This window comes from Phalaenopsis equestris, unplaced genomic scaffold, assembly GCF_001263595.1.
Source record: "Phalaenopsis equestris unplaced genomic scaffold, ASM126359v1 Scaffold233918, whole genome shotgun sequence".
Classification (NCBI taxonomy): domain Eukaryota; kingdom Viridiplantae; phylum Streptophyta; class Magnoliopsida; order Asparagales; family Orchidaceae; genus Phalaenopsis; species Phalaenopsis equestris.
In genome coordinates this window covers 334,932-350,048 of record NW_018251848.1, presented here as the reverse complement: position 1 = coordinate 350,048, position 15,117 = coordinate 334,932, and the positions used below count along the sequence as shown (strand labels likewise).

The 15,117-nt window shown below is 36.2% G+C and overlaps 1 protein-coding gene across 3 annotated transcripts in view; it reads left to right on the top strand.

Moving 5' to 3' along the window:
- LOC110038799 (molybdenum cofactor sulfurase) overlaps window positions 1-15,117 on the top strand; it is a 170,145-nt gene that overhangs the window by 60,513 nt on the left and 94,515 nt on the right. For all 3 annotated transcript variants that reach the window (XM_020743701.1, XM_020743702.1, XM_020743700.1), the window contains exons 7-11: window positions 4,817-4,919; window positions 4,995-5,040; window positions 5,376-5,414; window positions 5,487-5,643; window positions 7,001-7,103. In XM_020743701.1, coding sequence (XP_020599360.1) covers window positions 4,817-4,919; window positions 4,995-5,040; window positions 5,376-5,414; window positions 5,487-5,643; window positions 7,001-7,103 — 448 coding nt within the window. The remainder of the gene's footprint in view (window positions 1-4,816; window positions 4,920-4,994; window positions 5,041-5,375; window positions 5,415-5,486; window positions 5,644-7,000; window positions 7,104-15,117) is intronic.

Genomic DNA, 15,117 nt, shown 5'->3' with positions numbered 1-15,117 from the left:
GGGAGGTGGGCTCCATCGCTAGTCCGCTAGGATGGTCAATAAGAACTCCTAAATCTAGATCCTAGGTTCTAAGAGTAGGAGACTTAAGACCTCACTAAAACTGAGGTCAACAATCACAAATGGTACCGACAACGAAGAAGTATAAACAGTGCGGAATTGAGCCAAAATTTGAAGAAAAACTGGGCGTCATGTTTAAATGGGTTGTCGCAACAGAAAAGTTTGCATTCAACCCTCGTGAATTCGGTTTTACAGGGATACCAGATAAATTCACACCTGAGCCATTGACACTCGTTGAAGAAGTGCTTAGCATTAACCAGAGGGATATGGGGGAGTTCAGTACAATTTTAAAGAGACCCAGGATTGAGATTGCTACGAAAAATAAAGAGAAGGAACATTTTGTAAACACCTCCTTCGATCGTTTAATTGAAGCTTTTTCAGCTCCACCAATCTCTGATGGTAACATTTTAGACTGTCTCAGGCTTTTGGGTACTATTCCAAAAGTTGCGACCGACAAACGATTTCACGCACAGCGTGTGAAAAAACTTAAGGATTCAACGTGAATGAAAAAATTCATGAAAATATTCATGACGCTAGAGCCTGAATTGCGTCTCGAATATTTGCGAGTTTTGGTCGAATGATTTTTTTTATGGATTGTATATGTATTTGTTGCAGTAATATGAACTTCTACTTATGTCATGTTTTCTTAAATGTTTGGAACTTATAATCATGTAATTTTTTATTTAAAATGTCTGGACCTTCTACATATATAGTCTTTCATTTTTAAATGTACCTGTTGCGTATTATATGTTCTGAACGTTAACAATTGATATTTGAAGTTTAATTTATATTTGAAATTATATTATATGTTGTAATCATGTACTCTTTTTAGAGCCTGAAGTAACAAATATTGTTTACATTTAAAATCATTTAAGATGGATACGCGACGCGATCGTTGTAGAAGAATGACATTTGCTACAGCCATTATAATATTGTTGTTGGTGTTGGATTATTACCGGATATTGTTGTTGGATTATTACCGGCATAGCACTGCTCGCATTCCCCGCATGACATCCACCTTTGTTGGAGATAAATGGGTTGTTGAATTGCTTTCTGGCCATCCAATAAGGTTCAGAAATATTTTCAACTCATTTTCAGAAATAAACCTATAATCTTATTAAAGAAAAGCTTGGTAGTCAGCAACCACAAATAACATCTGTGATAGACTCCCTTAAAATAATCATATCAACCAACCCTTCACCTTCATGATCTCCAAATTCATTAGAGTCTATATCATCCTCAGGTATTAGAGCTCAGGAGTTTTATGGATGATACTTTGGTTACTACGGGCAATGGTCAGCACCTTACCAATCTGCTACCTGGATTACTACCGAGAACTAAAGCCAGAGACAAGACTAGATTGGGATGACCCACACTTTTTCCGCGCCCGAGTGGTTTTTGGGTTTATTTTTATTTCTATATGTACTCATCTTTTACATTTTTTGGTGTGTGTTGTATCGTGTGGGTTGGGTGTTTAGACCCACCCATTCAAACTTATATGTATCTTTATCTTTAATATATCAACCCTTGGATTTTTTCAAAAAAAAAAATCATATGCATTTAATTTTGGTTTTTTTTAAAAGATCTTGAGCTGACATTTGATTCTTTTGTTTTTTTCACAGTTATACCAACATGATTTCTAGGATATCAGTTACAGAAAATGTATTTTGTGTTATTATGGAGTACTGTCTCCAATGCTCACATCACGTCAGTCTCATAGCTTTGGGAGACAATTTTACGGTTGTGCCAATGGTGTTTCAGCTCATTGCGGTTTCTTCCGGTGGGCTGATAGCCCCACATATTACACTGCCAGCAGTCATGAGAATCCGGTGTTTTCTCAGGTTGACAGTGCAGATGAGGACATGTGTAGTCAGAGTCTGAAATTAAATATTTTAATATTTCTCATTGTTGTTGTACTTGTATTTATATTTTTTTTAGTTCTCTTGGTACTCATGAGGGTGGAGAACTGTATGTCATCTTTTAGAACAAATCTGTAATGATCGTATGCTTCTGTATTATATGCTTCTATTCTGCCAATAAGCTATTCTGAATAAGCTGCTCCAAACAGTTTTATCAGACAAGGGCGGGCAGGAATGTCATTTAACCATTTAACCACCAATAAGCTATTCTGAATAAGCTGTCCCAAACAGCAAGACAGATTATTCTGATAATCTGTAGATTGTCAAATTATAAGAATAATCTGCTTATCAGCAAATTATAAATAATCAACAGCTGCGCCAAACAGACCCTAAGATATAAGATCCCTTAGCGTATGTTTTTTTTTAGTTTTTGACGCGACTTGAAACAATCAACATATTCATGATCCAAGATTTTGTAAGTTTGATCCTCAGACAGCCAGGCCACGACTTTTATCATTTGTCATTAACCAAATGTTGGTATGCCAATTCATCTCTTTATTGAAGGTGTGAACTCTTGGGCACAAACAATCTAGAAAGTCTGACAGTTAGCTGTTATATTGGTGGGCTGTTATATTGGTGGGCCAAATGAAAAGAGCAGAATGTAGATTAATTGATGAAGTGAACATGAAGATGAGGGTTACCCATATTGGGGTATTAGGAGGCTCCATATATTAGGGTAAGAAGTGGCTCCATAGAAGTATCAATATCTGGAGATCACTTAAGCTTCCACTTGAAAGACCATTCATATTCTTTGATCTTCAAGAAAAAAATCCTAGAATAGTTTGCTTCTAAAAAATTGTTTGAAAAGCAAATGGTGGCAATCAAGAAGCTCAATTGAGAAATCACTGTTTGAATATAAATCAACCATGAATATGTGACTAATCTCCAAGGTGGGATATGTATAAGAAAATTTTTTAACTAAAGCGAATAAAAAAGGTGCTGCCAAATTAAATATATCAATCTCAGAATAAATGACTTCTAAGTCCCGCGGGTTTTGAGTGCCCTGTTTCCAGGGCATTTTCAGCGCTCGCGTCAGGGACGTTTTTCAGTGCTGCGTCAGTCCCTCGGGGTTGGGGGAGCTTCGACCTCATTTGTTGAAGCTTTTGGTTCTTTTCTTGAATCCGGATGACACTTGGATCTCACTGTTGACTGCACTGTTCCTCAACGCCATGGGGAAGCCTGCCTCGTTTGTGAGCGCTTATCCTTCATGAGAAGTTCCCCTAAAGCTGTCCTGTGAGAGCAACCTGAACCTTCCCTCCTTGAGGTGGAGCTGGCAATACAGTATTGATTATGAAACTCGGAAATCTTCTTTGTCATATTTGTCCCGTGTTAGGAGACGGTATCTTAATTCACTCATTTTGTGTCGCCACTAAATCTGGTTCCATTAATGCAACTCTGCTGAAAAGGGATCTTGTGACCCCGGGCTCCGACGAAGGAAGGTGGGTGATGCGCTTCCCGTCCTTGGTGAAAGAATACATGTTTTTATATATGTCGTGCTGATTTCTCTGGTCAAATTGTCTCGATCGTCCCAATAAAAGATGGCAGTCATCCATGAGAATCACGTCACACCACACCTGGTCCCATAGCTGGCCTCCGATCAAAAAATCTACCAAGCACCTTTGGTCGATGCTGACCCAATTCTCCTTCTTCAGACATCCCAGTGATTATGGTAGGGAATGCCTCTGAGTCGCAAGTCCCAATCTTTCTATCGTCTGTGTTGATGTCACGTTCTTGTTGCTTCCGCCTTCGATGATTAGACTGCACAGTTTTCCATTCACTATGCAGCGGGTGTAGAATATGTTGTGATGAAGCCACTGTAGATCACTTGTGTTTTCATTTTGCTAGATTCGTCGAATCACGAGCGCCTCTCTTTTGTCTGGTGGTAGTTTATACACCTCACTTTGTTCCTCAGCGTTTTCCTTGTCGCTCATCTCTTCTACGACGCCCTGATCTGTAAGTGTGACTACTCCGCTCGTGGGATATCCGGAGGCTTCGTGGTTGTGGCCGTGACATTGGTAACACTTTCTGACAAGTACTATATTGGAGGAGATACCCTTCTGCTTCTTCCTGCTTTGATCTGAAGTGTCATTCCCCTGTTTGGGATTTCCTGTGTCACCTGGGGTACTCCTGTTGGTTTTGGTAATTATAGGTGACTGCCTGCTTGAAGGTTGCTGCCTGAAGGATGATTGTTGCTTGCTCTGCATCTGCTGTCTTTCCATCTTCAATAGCATCCAGTACAGTTGCAGTTGCATCGCATTGCTAATGACAGGTTTCAATCCCCTCAATTTATCGGGCTACTGTATGCTTTTGCGGCTCTATCAGTTTGCACTTCAAGTGTAAGTGATCGAATTGGGCTGTAAATTCCTCCACTGAAAGATCCCTCCGCTGCAAGTTGTGGAGTTTCAAAAACATAGTAGGATGATAGTGGAGTAGAAGGTACATTTTTTGTAGTCTTCTTCATCTTCTCCCACTTAGTGACCTTCTTACTGCCTTCTCTGTTCCTTTGCTTCTGCACATTTTCCCACCTTAGGGAAGCACTCTTTTCAGCTTAATGGCTAGCTTTTCAGTGCCGCGCCAGTATGACTTAAAGTAATGAGCATCCTGTTTTCATTTTAGCAAAATTAATTAAATGAGCAGAAATAGATTTAAGTTTATGAATAGAATGGTTAGTTGATCTGCCAATATATCTACTAGTTGATGCTTTCCAAATCTTTTGAAGAAGAGTTGATTATTTTCATTATGATTTAACTCTAATGGTTATGTTCACAAGTCTTTAGTTAGTCTCCATACTGTACTTAACGGGAAACTGTTCGTCATTCTTGTTTCAATTTGGCATTTAGGGGTTCCTGGTTAGTATTGATCGATGCTGCTAAAGGTTGTGCCACGGAACCACCAGATCTAGCTAGGTATCCTGCTGACTTTGTTGCCTGTTCTTTTTACAAGGTACATACTTTCTATGCTATACAATCCAAAATTTTGACCATACTTTGACTTTTGCTGACTACTTTTACGTTTTAGATGTTTGGTTTTCCAACTGGTCTAGGAGCTCTCATTGTTCAAAATGGTATGGGACCTTTTAAATGGTTATTTGAATTTTGTCTCTCTTTTTTCACTACATATTCTAGGTCATGTTGTTGGGATTCAGGCATCATCATTATTGCTTTTCACTTTGATGAACATATGCATTAAAGTTTTACCCCTTAGACAAGTATTAAGTGTTATTTCTCCTGGTCATTTTCTCTGTTAAATATGTTTCTCTTCCAACTTTACCGGTTCTTTTCATTTTGATTTTTTAGTTGTAGTCTATCATTTATCCACTGTAGTTAAATTCTTTTCATATTAACACCAATTTCATCTAAATCATGGCGCTTAAGCTGATTAAGCTTGTGTGCTTTGCAGAGGCGGCCGGGCTTCTAAACAAGAAATATTTCAGTGGAGGTTAGTTTCTAACTTCAGCTGACTAATGGTTGTGTTTGGTATATGACTTTAGACTTTGCTCATCCTTTCCAGGTACTGTATCTGCCTCTATTGCTGACATTGACTTTGTAAAGAGAAGGGAAAGCATCGAGCAGTTCTTTGAAGATGGAACTGTTTCTTTCTTGGATATTGCGGCTATTCGTCATGGTTTCCATATAATCAATAGACTAACTATGCCGTCTATATCCAGGTATTTTTGTGTTACTCTCTATGAACATCTGAAAAACATGTATTTAAGAAACTTATCATTAACTGGTATCATTAACTGGTACCAATTGTGCATCTAGTTTTACTCTCATCATGACTTAGCTTCTTGTTTTCTGTTGATCAGTTTTTGAAGATTATTTTCCTTGAATCATACTTCGTTCATCATTTCTTCTGTTAAAGATAAGTTCACGTTTGCACTGTTTTGCAACTTATTTTATACCTGACAACGTTTTTGGACTAAGAGGTATTTATGAAATTTACATTAAGAAATACAACTACTGATACCTGAGTTAACCCAAATCACATTAGGAAAAAAAATATTATTTCAGGAAGCAAATAGACGGTTATAAACAAACACACTTGAAAGGGAAAATATAACACACACGTCACACAAACTCACATTATAGCGGATCCAGGGTGATGGTGGTAATGGTTAGAGTGCCTGGGACGTAGTGGCAAGGTAGGGAGGGGGTTTCCCGGCTGTGGTTGAGGAGCAACAACGATTATGGGTAGCTGGAACAGGGGAACAAGGGGCGGCAGCCCAAGCAGCAGCAGTTGGCTGTTTGGGGCAGCTGGACAGCAGGAAAACAACAACTTGGAGGCGTTGCGGCATTCACAACGAGCTGCAATGTGGGAAACAGCTGGCCAAGTTACTGTAACAGCAGAAAATAGCCCGAACGGCTTTTTACAGGCGGTGACAGCGGCAGTGAAGGCGTGGGACTGTGGGACAACCATAGGAGGACCTGTCGTGTGGCTTTGGCTATGAGAATGATGGCTGGACGGTGAGGAACTGCAGGAAGATAGCAATGAGACGGTTGTTGGGGTGGCTGCAGCGAGGAGGAAGGCATGGTAGCGAAGCGAGAGGGATGCGGGAAGGGCTATGGAAGATAATCACCACCTGGATATGAAGATACAACCAAAGCAGCATTTTGAACCCTGGGATACAACTCTCGAAGGGATAAAATGGACGCTGATGGCTATCCTAAAAAAAGCGCACCAAAAAACTCCCTTCCAAAGCCTAATACAACACATATATAGGAAATAACTAATAAAGAATAAAGAATAATAGCAAGGAATAAGGAAGGAAAATGGGGTTATTTGGGCGACTCTTCCGCTATAGCTATTCCCGCGGTACTATAGCAGCTACAGTACTACGAGAATTTTGAACGGCCAGCTCCCACGTCAACTACGTCCATGAAACTGTAATCTTATCCAAACTTAGCTTCTTGATGTCTGTTAATCTGGTTTTAACCTACTAACAAAAGCTTAAGTTCAACATTATTTAAGTTAGAGAAATAACTTGATTTGTAAATCATTAATATGTGCTAGAATTCTTGCAGGCACACAGCTTCTCTTGCTACATATACAAGGAACAAGTTGGTGGAGTTGAGGCATGGAAATGGGCTGAAACTTTGTTTACTCTACGGAAAGACAGTTGAGAAGGTTTGTATGCCAGTTTCATTCATTACATTGCCATTTATATATTAGTCTCGCAATAGTTGTTCAATTACAACAGTAGTATGGTTCCTCATTTCTCATATCATTAAGTGGCAGTTCTTGGTCTGCTGACATGTACATGCAATTCTGCAGGAGCATTTTTTTTTGTTTTTGTGTGCTAGTCTATCATAATATTTGAGGAGTGGCTGATGAATGGAACCTTCGACTTGCATAGAGTGTCCATTTCAATGATGTAGAATCTTCTAATCATAATAGAGTTTCATTCTTGTTCTTTAGACTAATTTAACAATAGTTTATGAAATCATGATCTTTTTGTTATTGATCCATCATCTTCATCATCATAATTACATGGATTATTTATGGAGCTTGCATTATTCGGAATGCTTTGCATATTTTGAATGTTTTGGGATTGTGATTAAATGGACAAATTTTGTTTACCAATTAACATAAATTATTTATGAGATAATGATTTTTATTTAGCGTTGGAACTAGGTATATCACGAATATGATTTGAGGTCCGAAGGATCACACTACATGTATGGGTTTTAGATGAGTATGCCTAAGTGGTCTTTCGCCCTAGGCTTGTACCTATGAACCAAATATTACTCCAGTTTGGATTATTTTTTCTTGGCTTAAGATTTATAATTTATTACTTGAACCAATCCATCTTGTTTTATCTTGAATCAATTTTTTGAAAATTGCTTCAGGTGGATGCTGCGATAGCTAAGCTGTGCAGGCCATCAGTGGTAGTGTTACTATCTTTTGGAGAACGAGATTTGGATTAGTTCCACTAAGCATTATTATTGGCAAAGGCTGGATTTTGAATATATTTATTGATTCTATTAATCAGGATGTTGATTAACATTTAAATGATTAAACCTTACTTTAAACATTGGACACCCTTGCTTGCCCTCTCACTTGCCCTCTCTGTCTCGCTCTCTCTTTCTTGTTCGACAAATGGCATGGAACCTTCATTTTTTTCGTTGCTAGTGGCATGCAAAGCGATTTACAGTATCTGTTTAACAGGTGTCGTTAGGTTTTATTTATTTATTTATTTTAATATTAATGATTGTCATTGCATCATCTTATTTTTATTAAATATGGTTTAATTTATATTTAATTTAATTTAATTATTATTTTTTGATTTAATTATTTTCATTAATTAATTTATTTAATTCATTTAAATTAATTTAATTAACTATTATATAAAAATAGGGGTTTTTATGTACATAGCACCCAATTCTTATGTATTTACTCATCTCACCCAAATTTTGATATTTACAAGTTTTGGACCCTACCTACAGGAAAAAGTGTAATCCACCTTTTTATACATTTTTTCAAACATACAAAAAGATGAATAACTTCTAAAAATGAAAGTTTGGAGTGAGATAAGTAAATGCATAAGAATTGGGTGCTATGTATGTAAATTTCCATAAAGAATATTATTCTTACTCTTTTTCTTTTTTCTTACAAATAAAACCAATAACGCTTATTATATGGCATCATCCATAAGTTATGGGTCTTATCTTCTTTCTGATGTATTATGATCACTAAACGCCTCAATCATTTTGTTATAGCTAGGGATTAATCATCTCTACATCTTCATGAACGATTGTATGATATTGGAATTCATTATGCTATTTTTTTTTCAAATTTTAGAAACATTATAGCATGAAGCATTCTTTTGATGCCTTTGTTTTCCTTAGTTTCTCCTTTCCTGATCTCATTCAAACGCTCAACAATACTTGCCATACACATTCTCTCCTCTGATTTCTAGTCAGTCGCATGCATGCCCTCTCGAAACCCCTCCAACAATCATCCTTATAATATGAATTCATTATCTAAAACATTTGATCTTTAAAATTGAAATGAAAACTGTATCCATACAAATTTAATAAATCATTTGAAAACCTTGACAAACTCCCCTTTTTAATTTAAATCAATCACCTCCCAATTAGAACTTCATCAATCCTTAATTCAAACTTCAATCAAACCCATTACTCATTCATTTGAAATTTAAATAATAAATCTAACTCTATAGATCTCCTTCCTCTCTTATCTATATGCCCCAACTCCTCATTTCTAATGCATGAAATCCATGACAACACCCATTTAGTGAATAATACCACATCTTATAATATAATAAGGAATAAAGAGTGAGAGAGCTTCATTATGATCCAATTGAACCAATTTTGATGAACCACCCAATCATGGAAAATAAGAGTAGCTCTAATGCTGGCAACCGTAGTCTATTACTAGCTCTATTTTTTTCTTTAAAATCATTACGGGTATTCTTTCTCAAGGTCATATAATACAAATCAAAATATGATTGAGAATTTTATTTTAAGAATTGAACTTAATAAGAAATTCTTGTATTATTTGCTTGTTTTATTCAAGAAAAAAAAAACACTTCATTTTATCAGTGTTTTCCTTGTCCCTCATAAAGTAGTGGATATGGTGCACACATGAGATTGAGATTGCCAATGTGCATTTGCCATACTTTCAAATGACCTAAAAATGATTTTGAAAATTAAGATGGGAGAATTTGGTGTTCGCTGGTAAATGTAGTTTCATGCATGGTGTTAATATTTAGAAAACTCCACAAAAAATGCATTTGATAGCCCTACCATATGGTGAACAATGTTGTTAAGTGGCAAATCTATTTATTACCTTTTAGTTAGATTGGCAAATTTAGTAACATGCATGGTCTAAGAGTCTATTTGCTACAACCTTTTACGTGCTCTGTGTTTCTAACTGCCAATCACCACATGCACTATTTGGGGAACTGTTTTTTCTAACATTTTTAATATTTTGTTTTGTGGCGGGAAGCTATTTGTTTGCAACAAAATTTATTAGTGTGGTGGCTGCAAGAAAGTTTTTATCTGGTTTTTTTTGGAGAAAAATATATATTTATAATTCTCACCACTGATTCTTAAAAAACTATTTTCTCTACCACAACCTTACAACTACATTTACAAAAAGTTGCAGCCACCCCAAATGGACCCTAAGGGCTTGTTGGGGATCACTTTTTTTTATTTATTAATTTTAATTTTAATTTTTGCTTTTATTTGAAAATTCTGTTTGATTAATACAGTTTTTTATGTTTTTATTTTTTGTTTTTAAAAATAAATTAGCTTGTTTTTAAAAATAACTAAACATATTATATTACACCAGACATCTTTTGTTTTAAATCAAAATACATAAAAAAAATCAAAAGTAATCTAAATGACTCCTAAATCTTTCACACACGATAAAAAGCTAAGGGGCTATTTGGCATCACTTTTTTTTATTTTCTATTTTTTGCTTTTATTTCATCTTGTTTTTGTTTTAATTTTAAACAAAACATATTTGACTATTCGATCAGATTTCAATTATTTTAAAAACACTCAAAACCCTGAAAAGTTATTTTGATTGTTTTAAAAAAATATTAATTCATTTTTAGAAATATAAATAAAAACAAGTGTAAAACACACTAATTAAATATGCTTTTAAAAACAAAAGAAAAAACTAAAATGAAAAAAAAAAAAATAACATTGACCCCAAAGAAGCCCTAAATTATTTAGTTTATTATTATAGAATCACTTTATAGTATGGAAGTTGAAGTTGAAACTTTAGTTGAAGCTGAAGTAATTTGATTGAGAAACCAAAACTAATGTCGTGGAGCTGCTTGGGGTGGAAGCTGAATTGATTATATATCACCGTTTAGAGTGGAAGTTGGAAAGCTAAGAAAATGTCACCTCTTAGGGTGGATCAATTGATGAAATGTTAACTCTTGGGTGGATGCCAAAATAGATTATATATCCTCTTTCATTGTGGAAGCCAAACTTTCTTATGTATCATACCATAAATTGGAAGTCAAATAACATGAAATATTACTTATCTATGCATTCTAGTCTCTGCTTTGAATAGCTCCTTCTTGTTCGCTATGTGCTCCAATCTTGCATGACCTTCATTCTTGGCAGCTTTGCTTGGACTTGATTTGTATCCTCGCTCGCAATCCATGCTTCCCACTAATCAGATTTTTTTTGGCATCTTGCACATGCCTTTTTCTATTCTCGAAGATATTAATAATGGCTTCCATCGAAGTGGATAATATATTTGGCATGCTAGACTAAGGAGATGGAAATATGAGAGTTTTCAAGCTAGGTTACTCTCACCTGGAAAAGGAGGAGAACACCACTAGTAATACCCTAATTATGGCACAATTTTCTAAAGTCGAGTGCTTATGTCTACTTTAGACTTATAAAGAATAGTTTCTATTACAAGTGAGAAAGTTACACCTTATAAAGATCCAATTTATTTGCTGTTGTAAAAAAAGAACATAAAAAAGAACATGCACAACAACAACAACAAGCCTTTATTCCACTAAGTGGGTTCGACTTCATGAATCCTTCTTCTCCATTAAACTTATTGAGAGTCATGGTTTCTTTTAATTCTAATAAATTAAGATCTTTTTTAATAGAATATGCCCAAGTTTTTTTAGGTCTACCTCTACTTTTCTTAAAATAAGTCGTATCTAAAATATCTACTCTCCTAATTTGATCATTATATGGTCGACATTTAATTTGACCAAACCATCTAAAACGACCCTTGAATCTTGTCTAGCATTGGAGCTACACCAACCATTTCACGGATTCATTCGTTTCGCATTTTCTCTAATTGTTAAGCTACTCATCCATCTAAGCCATCTCATCTCAACAACACTTAATTTTGTTTTATGGTTCTCTTTTAATGGCCAACATTATGCGCCATAAAGCATTGCAATTCTCGAGTTTAAGCGATACTTTCCTATCGCACAGTAGGCTTTATGCATTCATCTACTTCAACCAATCAACATGAATTCTACTAATAATATTCCCATGTATGTCATCATTCAAGAAGGGGCGCAATATGAGGACTTCTCAGAAGGTCACCCATCTAGTACTACTATAGCCCAAGCTTACTTAACTGCGAAGTTTTAATTGGATTCAGTGCACTGGTGCTGGTATGGTCGCACCCGAATTTAAAAGAAGGGGGCAACATGAGGACTTCCCAAAAGGTAACCCATCATAGTGCTACTCTCGACCAAGCACGCTTAACTGCGGAGCATTGATGAGATCCGGTGCACTTAAGCTGATATGATTGTGCTCACAAGTTTAGAAGAAAAAAATATAATTGAGAGCATAAAAGAGTCTTCTAATGCTAAGGATGCCGAAAAGAGAAAGTAAAGTCTACTAATGAAAGTGATTTGCCAATTTGTACCTGAGAGAATAATTACCCAACAAGTCACCCATCCTAGTGCTACTCTTGGCCAAGCATGCTTAAGCATTGATGAGATCTAGTGCACTTAAGCTAGTATGGTCGTGCCACAAGTTTAGAAGAAAAAATTATAATTGAGAGCAAAAAAGAGTCTTCTAATGCCAAGGATACCCAAAAGAGAAAATAAAGTCTACTAATGAAAGTATTTTCCAATTTGTTTTGTCCACTTAACGGAATAGTGATCCCTAAGTTACTTGAATGGGTGAACTCATGGTGCTTGTTGGGTGGTAAGTGGCATGTTCTCTAAGAATAATGTGGTAGATGTTACTTGAGACAAAAAATGAATCGACATGCAGCTATCGATATATTAGGTTGCTATCTGGTCGCTGTTGGCTAACAATAGCCTTGTGATGGTAGTTTGGTGCACGTGTTGATGATAAATGTGAGAGCACAAATACTTCAAGAAGATGCGTAGAGCATGAAATTATGAGCATAAGAATGACATAAATATATATATTGAGACACACACATATATATACATATGTACATACATAACTGTAATAGTGATGTATGTATGCATGTATATTTGTATCTATATGTATGTATTTATGGATTGATGATGGTGTTTGAAATGAAAATTACTTGCAGTTTAAAAAAAAAAAGAAAAAAAAAAGAAAAAAAAAAAAAATATATATATATTATTTGGGGAAAGAGCAACGGTGGCTCCTTACGTGTTAATTAAAAGAAAATGTATAAAAATTGGAGGGGGGGAGGATCCCCGTCTATAAAAGCAAAAAAATACATTTGCAGCACACCCGTAGGGGTTCCTCTCCTCACAGTACAACACACACTAAAAGAAATTTCCAAAAATACAGGTATACCCAAAACGAAAGAACAAAAACCCAAAAATAAGTAAACCTGTACTCCTGTATTACTAAACATGTAAAAAGAAAAAGGATGTACAAAAAATGTCTTCAGTCGAGTAATAATTCTTCAAAAGCACTCCCACGAGCAAACAAAAGAACTTTGACAATTTGGAGCGTAGACCAAAGAGATCCAAAAACAGTAGCATCCAACAGAAGTCATGAGAACAGAAACAGAGCAGAAAACAGAAACCAAACGCAGAGAGACACAACCAGGCTTGCTGCAAAACCAAAGAAACCTTCCAAGCAAACTAGGAGACCCACAAGAGGAATACAAAAAACAATCCCTCAATGGTAAAGCCAAGAAGCACAATAATCTAAAAACGAGCATACGACATATTCAAATTATCCCCATTTAGGAGACGTCTGAGAGGAGCAGGAGGATAAATGCCAACGTAACAGACCTCCCCTGCTTGTTTAGCTAACCAATCAACAAGGGAGTTGCCCTCTCTGTGAATGAATTTCTAATTTACATCTAATTGACTTTCAGCCATTAAGGCTAAAATACGTTAAAAGTGCAAATTATATCACAGTGGGGAGGTGAGATACCCAAAATAATATCATATAGCATTTTAGAATCGGTTTCCACCTCAATTTTATGAAAATTGAAAACACTAGCCACCATTAATGCCAGAGAAACCCCCTAGCATTCCGTGGCTAAAGGATTGTCAGCGACAACGGGAGATGTGAAATAACAGAGACACCTACCCTCATAATTTCTAAACATGCCCCCAACCGCAGCATAGACAGGATTCTAACAGCCATCCACATTAACTTTAACATAACTCAATGAAGGGGGAGCCAACCTAATCAGCTGGGGGGGTCTTAAAGTAGAAACATCAATATGACCAGCCCTTAAGACCTTAGTGTAATAATCCATCACATAAGAGACAGTCATAGAAACAGTGGGGGGAGAAGAGTTGTATTTAAAGTTGTTTCTCGAGGTTCAAATAAACCAAAGGACCAATAAAGGAATGTGAAACCCCCCATCCTTATCATCAATATCCTTCCATTGCCATAAATAGTTGCATAAAATGCCCCTATGCAACAATGAAATACCAAAATGTATGCCTAGTATATTCCAGACATTTAAAGAGAAAGCACATTAAAAAAATATGTGCCTTATATCTTCCTCTGCAACGTTACACATATGACATCTCGAGGCCATTTTAAGGCCTTTCAACTTAAGAATGTCATCAATAGGTAGTAAAGAAAAGAGATATTGCCAAAGGAAAAAGGATATAGAGGGAGTTAAGAATTTGTGCCAAATCCATTTTCCCTAAAACCAATCCCGGTGTGAATGTAAAGTGCCATATATTAGTTTGCAAACCGATTGAGGATTGTTCCTTTTCCACATGGGGAGATCCTTGCGTGAAGGGGTGATATGAATAGTAATTATATCCTTTGCATTTTGCTCCCCCACAATAGAACATAATTTGGAGAAATCTCAGTCATTTTGAGAAAAGAAAGCAGAAACCAATAAGAAGTTAGAATGTAGAGGGTGAAAGTATTCAGAGTGATGAGATAACCCTCAATTATCATTCCATAAAGAGATATTGCCGTCTCCTATATCCCAAAACATGAAATTTTTAGAGTGGTTCTAGCATTTACAATTGCTTTCCAAATACGGGAATCACCAACCTTCCGCATAACCTGGGAAGGACGAGTTTGGGCACAGTGTTTCTGATGCATAAAGGAAGCCCAGAGAGATGAGCCCAATCTAAATTTGAACTAAAGTTTGCAAAAGTTTATTTCCACCGTATGTTTCTAAGCTTTAAAGCCTAACTCGCCAGCCTTCTTAGACTTACAAACCTTATGCCAAGAGCCCCAAATTTTCT